The sequence below is a fragment of the Hydra vulgaris genome, chromosome 12, assembly GCF_038396675.1.
Source record: "Hydra vulgaris chromosome 12, alternate assembly HydraT2T_AEP".
In the NCBI taxonomy this organism is placed as follows: domain Eukaryota; kingdom Metazoa; phylum Cnidaria; class Hydrozoa; order Anthoathecata; family Hydridae; genus Hydra; species Hydra vulgaris.
In genome coordinates, this window is record NC_088931.1 from 32,237,501 (window position 1) to 32,252,768 (window position 15,268).

General features: G+C 29.8%; 1 protein-coding gene across 1 annotated transcript; it reads left to right on the forward strand.

Moving 5' to 3' along the window:
* The first annotated feature begins 13,229 nt into the window (after positions 1 to 13,229).
* LOC136088067 (general transcription factor II-I repeat domain-containing protein 2-like) lies at positions 13,230 to 14,079 on the forward strand. The gene is made up of 2 exons (XM_065811721.1): positions 13,230 to 13,602; positions 13,712 to 14,079. The coding sequence occupies exons 1-2, from the start codon at positions 13,230 to 13,232 to the stop codon at positions 14,077 to 14,079; spliced, it is 741 nt and encodes a 246-aa protein (XP_065667793.1).
* The last annotated feature ends 1,189 nt before the right edge of the window (positions 14,080 to 15,268 follow it).

Here is a 15,268-nt window from a genome sequence, read left to right on the forward strand (position 1 = left end):
AATACACTTTAAGTAGTTCAAATCTGAACTAAAGCGTTTTTTTGTTACCTACGGACTTTTCTTTTTCTTTTTTAGTATAATAATATAATCACAATTTATTTGCATTTACTTTTATTTGCTTTAAATTTCTTTTGTAAAAATTTTTATCTTGACAGATATATCAACCATGAAATGTAGTTTAAAAAATTTTATTCATGATTTATCGCAAGCATTTATTACGATTTTAAATATTTAACTGTAAAAAACGATCTCTAATGAAGCCATAACGGAGCTCGGTGATAAGACTAACTGATGTCTTTTTCTTGCTCGCGATCTTTGTTTTACTATTTATGTTATTTTATAAATCTAACTTTCTACAGTAAAGTTAAAAACAAAATAATAAAAATAAAAAGATAGAATACATATTTTTTTGCTTTAATCAAAAGTTCACTCGACAACGTGCATATTAGATTTATTCGGAAACGTTCTTAATACGTAATGTAATTCTATGCTCGATAAATTGTTTTTTGCACACCTTTAACATGTTCTCAAAACTTAAACAATCATTCCAACTCTACGTTTCAGTACCTTTATCAGAATCCATTATATTGCCTGGTCAGTCCATAATCCTGACCATCTTTTCGCTTCATCTACCAGCGTGATTACCAGCCATTGTTTGTAAGTTACAGCATGTTTTTTTACAACGCTATAATTGTCTAAGGTAAAAGCTGCATAATTTTAAACCAATACTGAGATAGAAATTCCAGTAATTATTGAAAACGTGATTGAACGTTTTTTAAAGTCGAGAAACTGTAAATTAGACTTTGTAATATAAGTTCAACAAATCAAAGTGTTAAATACGTTTTTAGTTAAAAATTAAATCTTTGACAAATAGTTGTTAAAAATTAAAATTATTTAAAGACACTGTTTTATATATATATATATATATATATATATATATATATATATATATATATATATATACATATATACATATATATATATATATATATATATATATATATATATATATATATATATATATATATATATATATGTACTTAAGCTTTGTTTAAATCAACTTATGGATTGAAAATGGAGTATGGAAACTAGGTTTCAACTAACCAGACTCTTTTGACTTTACCATTACTTCAACGTTTACGGAGTTAATCACTTACGAAATAAAAGATACAAACTTACTTTGAAAATTACCTGTCGAAGAAAAAGTATTACTAAGATAATATAAAAGCAACTAAAACTGCTACAACTTGTTAAGTTCTACAGGGTTCTAAGTTAGGAATAAGGTCCTGTGAATCAGAATTTTAAGTTTTTAATTGAATATTGAATAAAAGCAGCACTTGATTCGCGAAAAAAAATAATTCTCGAATCGAATTACTAGTTTAAAGAAATCTGAACTTAAATTTTTTTTTTCTTTATATTCTTACGATATACAACTACACAATTAGAATGCTATTTTTGAATAAGCTTTTTTTGTTAGTTTTAGCTTAAATTAACCGTTCCGTGTTTTGCTCGGAAAGGCTACTGCGTTTACTGTTAATTACTCCTCCTTCGACAGAGTTAACTCGTTCGATGAACAACTTGTAGCTTGTCCTGTAAGCTGATCATACGTAACTTGATTATAAGACAACCTGAACGTCCCAATGTTTTTATCTAAATTTCCATTTGTTTCAGCTGAGAAATTTGTTCCATCGAGTTGAATTTCAACGAGATACATAAAAATACTTCGTACATAAATACATAGATACATAAAAATAAGTCGTACTTTTTTTCATATACCATTAAGTAAGGTTCTACAATTTGCATCTCTGTTAAGGTAGTATTAGTCTACGAAGGTAGCAATAAGGAAAACGTCTTCACTTAATTAAAATCTGTTTCCCACTGTGTAGTAAGATCATAAACAAATTTACTTATCCCACTTTTATCCATTGAGCGAAGGTACTTTTTCAAAGTTGTAATGCACGGATAAATTAGATTAAGACTCACGCTTTTATCCGCACTTAGAATAATAGTGACATTAGATACTGCATTTAAAATAGAAGTAACAATTGTTAATAATTTTACTTGCATTTTAGTTAGCCAAGTCGGTTGCACTTTTATACAGTTTTTTTTCTGTGTACATTTAACTAAAGCTAGCTCTATAGTACCATGATTTTTTAAAATCCATCCCAATAACTTAGAAGTGTTGTTTAAGCACGTTTCTACATCCATTGGGGGCTTTGACTCAGGTTTTTGGTGAGAAATCTTAGTCACTTTTTGAAAGCTGCTTGTCCGACCGAGTGGGAGTGAAAAAATTCAACTAAGTTATGAGCTTTGCTAATTAATGTCACAAGGTTCATTTTGGATTGCTGATTTCATACAAAGTTGGAGTTATAAACACAGCAGCCTTATCAATGACTCCAAGAAGTTTAAGTACGCACGGTATAGTAGAAGTGGTGTCAGTTGTAGCTCGTAAAATATTTTCTGAAGTCAAGTCAAATTTTGACAGCACATTTCTAACAATTTCTTTAGTAAAAGTAGCTTTGTGACAAACATTTATTATTTTCAAATTTATAACTGATAAACAGCAAACCCTACGACGATGAAATATATAAACAGTATAGTCCTAATAGTCGACCTTATTGTGAGCAATAGTGATGCTAGGTTTGGAGATAAACTGCCGTGTTATTCTTTGTTGGAAGCTATTACTTAGATTATCGACCATATCATCCAAGTTTCAAAATAAAGTGGTCGGATTGGTAATAGATATTGCCTTTGAACAAACACAAAGCACAAATTGATGATACCAGATAAAGAAGCTGTCTGAAATGATCTTCCATCTTCAATTATAAATCTAAGGACTGCTTGAACTTAATTTTTTTGATCCGTTCTGTTTAAACCCTTATTCGACAATTATTTTTATAAAATTACGTTAAAGTTTTTTCTAACGGAATTTTATTTGGATTAAGGAAATAGGGAAAATTTTCCCAATCCTCGGATTAAGAAAAAATAAAGTCAGCAATATTTTGCCGATTTTATTTTTCCTTAATCCGAGGATTGGGGGATCAAAAAGTAGTCAACAATACTAAGTAAGATACCAGTAATTGAATATATACCAAAAGTTGACCAAGTAAAAGAAAAATTGTTACATAAAATTTGAATAATTTAATAATTGACAAGGGGTCATTAATTACTCAGTTATTCCTTTGTGAATCATAAATCATTGTAACATGCATGTTTCATGTTTTCATACCAAAATAAGAAGGTACATTTTGCATCTATTTATTTTGTATTGTTTAGATTTATTATGCCTACCATAAAAGGCCAATTTCAAAAGTACTTAAAGGAGACAATAAAAGACGCCATCCAAAATTGAAGAAATAATTTTGTCTAAACGACAGCTGAAAAATATAGTGTACCAAGAATTACACTAAAGTATAAATTGTAAGGCAAGTAACTAATTGGAAAAAAATGAGACCTCAAACCATCCCAATCTATAAAGAGAAAATAGTTATTGCCAACTGGATCCCCATAATGTCCGAAGCAGGGTTTTTTGTAACTGTAAAATAACTTTAAGATAGTATACAAAGGTTGATGACTGACCTTAGTAGAAACAATCCTTTTACTAACAAACGTCCTGGGAGGACATGGATCCACGGATTTTTAAGAAGAGAGAAAAATATATCTAGACGTATCAAGGCAAAACTAAACTATTTTCCGTACATCAGTGATATAGAGAGTATTTTACAGTGATTCACTGTTAAAGAAAAATTATGTTAAAAAAAGACATTAAATAAACCATTTACAAAATAAACGTTATGTGAGCCAAAACGTTATTTTTATACTTGATTTAGTTTCCTAAGTTATCTGTCGTTTCATCCCAAGAATATACTTTTCTATTTGAAATACAGTCTACTGGGTTGACTAATTAAGTCGTTACTTGATTAGCTGATAGCTGAACTGATTTCTTGTTTACTTTTGTGTGTTAGTTTATTTACTAAATATTTTAAAATTTTATTACTATATGATAACACGCCAGCTGTAAAAAACGGATAGCAATTAAAAAATTGCAAAAGTTAATTATAATTGTGCTTTTTCGATATAAAAGTTTTTTTGTTTACAGCTTTAAACTCAGCAAAACATCACTGAGCGAAAGCCAATTTAAACAAAATATCTAAAAAAACTATATTTAATAGAATACAAAAAATGGTAATTTTATTAATTTATGTGTTAATTACTTAAAAAATATATTTTAGAAATGCCACAATCAACTAAAAGAAAAAAAAATCAAGTTTAGAATTCAAGCATGCTAAAGAGCAAAAGGTTAAAAAGGAAGCAGCTAAACCAATTACTAAAATTACAAATTTCTTTGAAAAACTGAGATCTACTCCAAAAACTTTTGAAATAACACAATCAGCTGATAGTGATGATAATGTAGCACAAAAATCTGTCAGTGAGGATGATACAGATTAACAATTTGACATTAATGGTAATGTAGCTCAACAATCTGGCAATGATGATAATGCAGCACAACAAGGTGATACTTGCGTTCATCTTTGTTATGATATTAAAATGCTAGACCTTGAAATACTGCCATTCTTACCAAATGCTGAAAAACTCAATTTGTATGTTAAAAATCACCGATCTGTGTCAACATTACTTTCTTTATCAGGCGATGGAAAAAAGCGACGTTTCCCTCATTAAATTACTTAATAAATATCTATACTTGAGGTACAATAAGGAAAAAAATGGTTTATACTGTGGTGCTTGTATTTTTTTCCCGCTGGTATTAAGGAAGGTAAAGAGTGATTTATTTTGACTTCAGCTGATGACTGAAAATATTTAGCCAAAATCTTGCCCAATATTTTAAACAAATACCATTCGTATGCGTTGGAGTATTTGGATGATGCAAGAAAATGTGCAACAAACCCAATACACAAATACACATAAAGCTTGATACAATATTGCAAGAGAGAATTCGCTCCAACGAAAACATCCTTGAAGATTGCATTATTGAAGCAGTTCTTTTTTTAGAGGAACAAGGTTTGGCACTCCGTAAATCTAACGAAAAGTTATCTAATACTAATACAAGTGTCAATCAATGAAACTTTATTGGATTGCTTTAGCTTCTTGCAAAACATAACTCAGAAATACTACAGCATCTCAGTTCACCAAGACTAAAGAATGCTACATATCATTCTGGAGCAGTCCAAAATGAACATATTGACATTGTTGGTTATCAATATGATTCAAGCTGATCTTCGCTTAAAAAATAAAAAAGGCCAAATTTATATACTTTTCTGAGAGATGAAGTATCCTTACACATCAAAAAAAGGTGGTGATTTCATTCGGTTTGTTGACTTTAAAAATAATATTTGAGTAGAAGTTCTTGATGTTATGCCAATTAACAGAACTACAGATCGTGTTTTATATCATTTGACAAAAAATGGCTCTTAGACCATGGATTAGAACTTGAAAATCTTCGTGGCTAAGATTATGATGGAGATAGCAACATGCGACATGGTTTGGCGAAGGGTAAATTTTTAGACAATAGCTTACCATTCTACGGACATTGTCAAAGTCACTGTCTAAATCTTGTTATATCCCATAGCTGCGCTATTCCGCTAATACATAACGTTTTAGACGAATTAAAGGCTATAACATTATGGATTATCAATTCACCAAAAAGAGAACAACTGCTAATTGAAATAATAAAAAAAGAAGCTGGAGCTCACAAAAAAAGTCTCCTGAATATCTGTATTACAAGATGGGTAGAAAACATTGATGGCTACTTTTTTTTTTTATGATGCGCTTTGTTACGTTGTAGTTTGTGTGAAGTTATTATATATATATATCTAAATGTATTCACTAGTAAAGATAAAAAATGGTTAGGTTAGACACTGGAAGGTTGACGAAATGCTCTGTTTCACAAAAAATCTCTGCAAAACTTTGAATTATACAAACAATTACATGATTAAAATCATATCTGAGTGCCACAGCTATTTCTTTAAAAGACCGAAAACAAGATGTGGTTAGTGCATACAAAGTAGTGCAGGAAAATGTATTAGAATTAAAGCACAGACGTGATGCTCAGCTTGAAAATTTATCTAATTCCATCTTCACACATGGTGCAAGGACAGCAGATCATTTGGGCGTTGATGTGGTAACATCTAGGGCAGTTTAACGGCATACTTATTGTCAGAACACTCGAGCGGATACTCGGATAAATGAAGTTTGCAAGCATAATATTTTGATTCCTTATTTGGATTACACTATATCGGACCTTCAAATAATGTTTAATAAACAGTCTTGTCAAGCTATAAAAATATTGTATGTTGTGTTTGAAGATGTATATCAAGCTTCGTTATGTGACATGATCAAAAGTCTTAAAGATGTTGTCAAAATTTATAGTTACGATCTACTTCTGCCAGGATTGCTTGAGAAACAAATTATTCGCTGGAAGAACTTTTATGATAAAATGAAAGACCCAAAACCAAAAAATGTATAAGCTTCATTGTTAAAATGCGATAAGAAAGCTCTTCTAAATGTACATACACTTTTATGCATTGGCTGTACACTTCCAGTAACGCCTTGTGAATGCAAGAGATACGATCTGCGCTTCGCAGGTTGTCAAATTATATCAGAGCGTCCATGAAGGACGAGCGGTTAGTAGCACTTACACTAATGCACGTACATCGCGACAAGGTCGAAGCATTAGACAAAACAGAAATCGCAAAGTTATGTATTAAACTACATCCAAGAAGAATGGAGCTTCTAACCTTTATTACATAAGACCGACTTTTACTGCATTATTTTATTGTATCTTACTTAATTTGGTGTTATAGTTATTATTTTGTCGCATTTTAAAATTATATCAATCTCTCCATTTCAAATCATTGTATGCAATTTGTATGCCCATTTGGCGCCTTTAAAAAAAAATGCTCCCCTGCAAATATTCTGGCTACGGGCCTGTTATATATATATATATATATATATATATATATATATATACATATATATATATATATATATATATATATATATATATATATATATATATATATATATATATATGTATATATATATATATATATATTATATTACATAGATATATATTGAACATTGAACATTGAACATATAGAACACATAGAACACATAGAACATTTGAACATATAGAACATTGAACAGTATATATACTGTTCAATGTTCCTAAAGAATAGAGTAGCAATAAATTAGTAAAAACGCTAATCTATCTTCTACAGACTGTTTCTTTACTGATAGGATTGTCAAAAAGCCATAACTCCTCGCTTTCTGATGATCCTTTCAGTAAAGAAACAGTCTGTAGGAAATAGATAGGTACTTTCACTAGTATATATATATAGTATATAGTTTTGAAACATTACTGGTATCCTGCCGGCCTAGTCTGCATCAGCATGTACTTTATACACATATAAATGATATAGTAATTTCAGCTCACTACAAAAGGTATACAGTATAGAAATCTTACTGAAAAAGGTTTTTTTTAAAAATAAGTAAAAAAATATGAAGAAAAATAAAAATTTAAACACGAAATCTATTTTGTTTTAGCAAAACTAATTTTTCAAATAGAAAATCAACCAATTTATGTCTTTTTTTCAGCCATCGCATTAGACCCTGTCAAAAATAACCGTTCAACTGGAGCACTCGATGGAAGAGGTGTGTTAAGTTCTAAAAAAACTTTCATTACTGATGGGTATAATTAAAACACAGTTAACTCTTTTAATTGTGATTTTAAATATAACTCCAACTTCTCAACACCAGAACTCATTAAGCTGCTTTCCAATGGCAATAAAAAAAAATCTTCTTTAGATGTACCGGTTGCTATATGCGAAAAGGACTCGATTTCACAAACTGTAGAGCGAGGATTCACACTTTCAAACAAAGCTTTAACCAGGCTTCTCCTGTAAAACGTTTGATACCATCACGCCATAACTTTTTAAAACTAAGTAACAAACATAATGTTAATATTAGTTCTTTTTTTTACCATATAGTACTATATCGAGTATGAATATAATTTTTTTCTGTGTTTATAAGTGGACCACAAAAGTTCATATCTTGTTGTTGCAAGGTAATTAATTTTTTATCCAAAGCATAAAGTGCAGGCAATATATACCCCATGAAAATTGGTTCTTCTCCTTGTAAAAAGTTTGAGGGTTGTGCAAGAGGAGTCATTACTTCACAGTATCCTTGAATTAATTGAATTGGTTGATTTGTGAATCTTTGTATTTCACAGAAATACATTATACTGTTCATTTTGTTATACCCATTAGGCTCTAAAAGAATAATTTAAATTTGTAATCATAAGCACGGTTCATTCTTGCTTTGTTTGGTGTTTATAAATAAACTTCTAGCGTATGAATTTTTCAGCAACTTTATTTGATGAATTTTTTCAGCAACTTTATTTGATGTATTTGTTTACTTTATAATGATGATACTTGCCCATTGCTTTCCTATAAATTTTCTTAAAACAGCTTTCTCAAATCTGTACCGTTTTCTCAACATCATTTTTGCAATTAAGTCTAATGCATGACTAGCACATCTAAAATGTTGTGGTAACTGAAAAAACAAGTCACTCTCTTCTTGCTCATGATTATTTTTGCTCGAAATTTCTTAAAAATTTATATTTTGATTGCAAAAATGATCTTCATCATCTTCATCGCTTTCATTCTCGTTCACTTAATCTTTTGAAATAGGATATGATTTAAAAGCTTTTCCAAAATTTGAACTGCTGTCTCTTGTTGTGGCAACTATTTTGTTTTGAATTTTATAGGTTGCATGAATCTTATACAAAGCAGTAGCTAAAACAATATATGTATGTCTTCCTTTTAAACGGCTACATGCTTAAGATACTGAAAGACACTGAAGAGTCTTTTGATCTATCCGGTGGCAAGTCAACCCAATATAACTTTTACCTTCACTCCAACAATCAGCTTTGGTGGCAGCATACATAACATTCCCCAGGTTAAAGTAATATTTTTAATAATTAATAAATACAGGTTATTAATACATAGTTTTAAAGTTTTACTACAAATAACCTTCAGGTCTCTTGGAAGACCTAATTTTATTATATTCACAAACGATGGTTTATCAACTACAGATAAAGGTTGTATTTCAGTCACAACAAAATATACTGCAAGCTGATCTAAACTTTTTTGATTTAATTTAAAACAATTATTCTCGTTTATTGGTTCTAGATTTCTCAAGAGTAGTTTGCACTGCTTCTATTTTAAAATTGTTTGACGAACTCAATTTTTTCTTTTTAAAAAAAGCATTTTTTTTAACCTTTGACAAGAGCTTTTTCAAAGGCAACCATTTTAAATGCGTGAATTCTCTAATGAAATAAAAAAAATTAAACTATTTCTGAATACATTTGATTAATGGGATTTATTGTTAAGTTAATCAAATTTGAAACTTTGGCAAATTTTTCAAATATTTAGAACTTTATTTAACATGGTGTAACTTGTGAATGTGCAATGTACATTCACAAGTGCACACATTGTTAAGTATGTACGCTGTACATACTTAACAATGTGTGCACCTATTTAAGTTACATCATGTTTACAATAGCGTCCAATAGTACCATACTATGCATATTAGTTATGAATGTAATTTAAGCACAATTCAAAGTATATTAATCGAAATAAACGCTGTTGACCGCACAATGGTAACGGCGTTTTAGTTTTTCTCAAAAAGTTACTGTAGCGATTTCTTATGGGTTGATTTTTTTTCTTTAGTTTAAAGAATGCCTACTAAAACTAAAATCCTTAAATGATATATATGTGCGTTCCACTGGACCTATCTCTATATCAGTTTATGTATTTAAATAACAAATGGCAATATAACTTTTGATAAGCAACATTAATAGTTAAAAAACATAAAAACTAAATGCAATAGTATATAGATTTTCCGATATGAGGTTTCAAACCCCGAACTCCGCGATAACAGAATAGGGCGATGCCGCATAGCTAAATATGCATCTAGTATAACGAAGTAATTTCAAAATAAAATAATACTCGATGCCGCGACTTTAAGTTTTAGTAATCAGACTTAACGATCAAAAATTAAACTTTAGGATAAAAAATTAAAGCAACGGTACCGTTGCACTAGCCAAAACGTAAAATAAAATCAAAAGAGTAGGAAAAAATAACACTTATTTACCTTAATATACTGCTTCAAATTGGATGATGTATTTCTAGCTGCACTTATATTTTTTCCTGAAGGGCCACACAAAACAAATTTTGCATTTATATTATTTACATTTGTTTCATTAAATATAAAAAATGATTCCAAGCCTCTCCTGGGCAAACATTTACCTGAGAGATATAAAAAAAAATATGTTAGTGTTAACTATACTAAATGCTTTAGTTCCATATGACCAGAGCCGGTTCAAGGATTTTTTTGGTATATGCAAGATCAAGGTTTGGCGCCCCTTATCATAAAAAAGTGTACTCTTTGCAAATTCTAAAAAAGTATGTTGAGGGTTTATTATTTTAAAAGTTTTCAAATAATAGAATAAGCATTTTTGAAATTATTGTTTCTTAAAAATCAGGATAAACAGTAAAGCAAAATAAATTAATAAACCAATAATTTTAACAACAGTTACTCTTATGAAAAAATCAAAATGTAATGGTAAGCTTATTATTAAATTTTTACGTAATGTGTTTTAGTAATTTGCGCGTATTCATTTAAACCCTGTTTTCTACATTAAAAATGAGTACGTGATTGTAAACGTCACAAAATACATTAAATTTGAACGAGACACCATACCAAGAGACCAATGAGCAGAATAATTTAAAATCTGTACCTTTCTTAGCAATTCTTATAGCGGTACATTTTCTAAAAGCATCAATGTTGGAATCTATCGTGGATTCATAGACAACGTCATAAACCTCATTAATGTGTTATTGAAAATATTCAAGGGCATCTATCCTGCTCTCCCAACGAATTTCAATTAAAGAAATAACAAGAAAATTATTTACATGCTTCGTTTATTTACTCCATATATGGATTGATCCCGAAAAGATTTATAAACCTCCTGAATATTTTCATATATTCAGGAGGTTTATAAATCTGAATATTTTAAAAATTTAAAAACTAAAGTACAGGAAAACGCTGCATCATTGGCAACAAGGTTTTGTGAATAGCTTTTACAAGGAACAAAAGAAATTCTCGTGAGTCAAGGTCAAGGATCTATTTTTTGTACGCTTATATTCTTTCCTTTTAAGCGTGATCTATAAAAGCTCGTCTAACAAGCAAGGTGTCAACTTTTGCCTAGATGTATCTAAAACCTGAACAAATCCAAGAAAATGTTCCATAAGCTTTACTTTTTCTCCTGGAGCCGCATACACAAACCGAACTATAAGTGCCATTTGTTCTGTACGAATTACGTCAGGAGTTCATTAAGAAAACTTTACAGGAAAGAAGACCAATAAACTTATTTTAAACTTTTTAGCTTAAAGAAAGTACATGAGTTTCTTAGGCAGTTACCCAACGAAGATGTTTAGAAGAAACAATACAAATTTTGAAATGTGTTCAACAATTGTCAAAAAGTTTACACTGTTTTCTTTGAAAACTATTTCACTAGTTGCACAAAAGCTTATCCTTGAGTACCAAGAAATTGCACAATACAAAGAGAGGAAAAAAAAAACTTCTTTTAAAAGAAAGTTTTTCTTTTAAAACAAGTTTTTAAAACAAACTTGCTCTAAAACAAAAGCATTTAAAAAAATACAGTACAAAGTACTGTATTTTTTTAAAAATTTGTTTTTTCAAGAAAAGGCTAAACCTTTAATGAAACAAAATCAAAACACCCGTAATGGTACTTAGTTGTAAATTAAAGCGCTCATGTACAGAAAACGATTCAGCTTTAACTGCTTCATTAATAATGCCTTTTAAGTCTTGAGACTGTGAGTTGTCTTCTGACGTATTTTGCTCTGAGAGTACGTGTTGTTTTATTTCTATTTCAGATATAAGTACACCCAACAACCAACATCTAGAAAGAAATATTAAAAAATTGTACACAATGGTTGTTAAGGCTTAAATAAAGGTCTATTATCACTTTAACTTATTACTTCTTTATATTTATAAACAAACTTGATAGTAATAAATGCACTCTTATATCATAGCATAACTGCAATTGCTACTGATTATTGTTTGGATCTTTTTCCTTCAACTTAAAAAAAAATTTAATCAATGTCTTTGCTTGTCTTTTGTCCTTTTTCTCTTTATCTGAGTTGTGTTTTCTATTTAAGAAACCCCAAAAAAAAATTTTTCTGCTATGATGACTCACAAACTTATTTTTTCAAATAGGTAACTGAATACTAGTTTTTCCTATAACTACTTTTTCATTGAAGTGCAGAGCAAGTACATTCAAATCAATCGTTTAAAATATAAACTTTGGCGCCCCTTAATGTGAGTCTACGATTACAATAAACATTTAACATTAAAAAAAAATGATTTAAATTAACAACTAACTCACAAACTTATTTTTTCAAATAACTAAATAACTACTATCCTTGATCTAATTATTTTTTCATTGAAGTGCTAGAAAAATGTAAAAAATCAATAGTTTAGCACAGGTATGTCAAAGTGGCGGCCCACGGGCCACGTGCGGCCCGCAAGACCTTTTATGGCGGCCCCCACCATTTTTATCATTTTATTACATATGGCGGCCCGCAGACGCATTTCAAAAATGTTTAATTAAAAACAACGACAAAAAAAATCACAAATAATTTTCTGAACTCCTTTATTAAAAAAGGACATGAATACTAATTAATTTTCGTTTTTGGAGTAATTGTTCAGCTTTACGTTGTTTAATATTGAGCTATCTTTATTTTTTGTTATTGTCACGTCCCATTCAAAACTAAGTGCAAGCAGAAAACGTAAAATTGAAGATGAAAAAAGAGTTTTTCAATCAAAATCGAAAGTGCTATACTTTTTTACTAGCATTATTAAAAGTGTTATTTGTCTGATTTGTCAACAAATATTTATTTGAAATTTATCAAAAAGATATAAAGACAGACAAATTAAATGAACTAAAAGCCAAACTAAAAAAGCTACAAAATATTTTTTATTTTGTGAACAAATCAAATAAACTCGTAGTCAAAGCAAATTATAATCTGGCACATTTAATTGCATTTCATTCCAGACCTTTCAATGAAGATGTATTTATCAAAAACTACCTAATTGAAACTGCAAATATTCTTTGCCCTGAAAAAATGAAAGATTTTAACAAGATAAGCCTTTCAAGAAATACAATTGCTGAGCGTGTAAATGACATAGCAACATATTTGAGAAGTCAGTTAACAAAAATCTGCAAGGTCGTTCAGGCCTTTTCAATTACTTTTGATGAAAGTACAGATGTCAAAGATGTTGCACAGTTGTCTGTTTTTATCAGAGGTTGCAGTTTCAAATATGACATTACAGAAGAACTTCTAGAGTTGATGCCAATGCATAGTACAAAAACAGATGACGACATTTTTTTAGAGATTGAAAAAATACTCGACAAGTATAAACTTCCAATTATTAAACTTGTGTTTATAGTTACTGATGGAGCACCTGCTATGATTGGTTCGAAGAAGGGTCTTGTTGGTAAATTAAATGAGAAAATTGGAAAAAAAATAAACAATTTTCATTGTATCATTCACCAAGTAGTATTATGCGGAAAAACAATTGATCTGGATTGTTATTAAAAGAATAGCATCTGTTGTCAACTTTATTAGAGCAAGAGGACTAAATCATCATCAGTTTGTTTCATTGTTGAATGAAAATGACAGTGAATATAAGAATTTACCATATTACACAGAAGTTCGATGGTTATCATATCAAAAAGTACTCAAAGCATTCAATCATCTGAAGACTGAAATATTTCAATTTTTGGAAACAAAAGGGCAAGATATTTCAGATATAAAAAATACCAAGTTTCTTCAAGATTTAGCTTTTCTAGTTGATATCACAAAACACTTGAATGATCTGAACATTATTTTGCAAGGAAAGAATTGCTCACCACAATGTTTGACAATTACAGAGCTTTCAAACCAAGCTTTTACTCTGGGAACGCCAAATTGAACAAGAAAATTTGGTACATTTTGAGACGTGCAAGTCTATGAAGCTGCATGACCCAAATTTTATATTCAGTAGCTACTCAAAAAATATAAACAATATAAAACAAGACTTTGAAGTAAGATTTCAAGATTTCAAAAAAAGTGAACCAAAGTTTGCTTTGTTTACCTCACCATTTAACTTTACTTTTGAAGATCTGAAAATGGAATTAGAAGATATGCAAATGGAATTAATTGAACTTCAGTGTGATTCTGTTCTCAAACAACAATTTACTGATGTTAGTGTACCCATGTTTTAATCATTTTTACCACCACATCAATTTCCCAAGATGGTTCAATTTGCTTGTCAAATATGTGCAATGTTTGGCAGTACTTATCTTTATGAGCAACTTTTTTCGCACATAAAACGAAATGAATCCCCTGAGAGGTCCAGGCTTACTGATGAACATTGGTCTTCCATGATGAAAGTGGTAGCTAGCCAAGACATAAAACCAGACCTTATTAAGCTTTCAGCGAATAAAAGATGTCAAATTTCTGGAAAATGCAATATTTTAAATGTTTGTTATTACTATTACAAAATACTCCTTGTTCATTTTTATTGTGTTCTTATTGAATGTAATAAATAACGCAAAATTAAACTTCTGTACTTTTTTTAATAATATTGCAGTGATTTGGTAGATTTTAAATATAATTATAATCTTGTTTACTTCACATCAAACCTTAGCAAAAGGACAGTTTGGGTTGAAGAGTTACACTTCATTCATCAGAAAAATAAGTATTAGCTTGAGCGGCCCTTACAATATTTCCTTAGGCTAAAGCGGCCCCCATACCAAATTAGGATTTTTCATTACTGTTTAACAGTAACAGTAAAACAGCTGTTTTTTGGTCAAAAATGAAAAACAGTAAACAGCTGTTTTCTTAGAACTGTTGATACTGTTTTTAACAACTTTTTCATGTTTAAAAATTTTTACGTATTGGTGATAAGTTAGTGTTTTTCCTTGTGTTTTTCAAAGAGAAGAAAGTAAAATCTTGGGTGTTTTTAAAAGTAACCATTTAACAGTACGTATTAAATCATTTTAATTTGATTTAAGAATACAATAACAATGCTTATATATTTCAGCAATGTCGTCAGTATGGGATTTTGCTACAAAATGAAAAAATCCAAAAACAAAATCTCTCGAAGGATAATGCTCGCG

Coding starts and splice junctions, on each gene's coding strand:
- LOC136088067 (XM_065811721.1), top strand. CDS start 13,230: ATGAAAGATTTTAACAAGATAAGCCTTTCAAGAAATACAATTGCTGAG. Junction 13,603..13,711: donor TTCGAAGAAGGGTCTTGTTG/GTAAATTAAATG, acceptor TTAAAAGAATAG/CATCTGTTGTCAACTTTATT.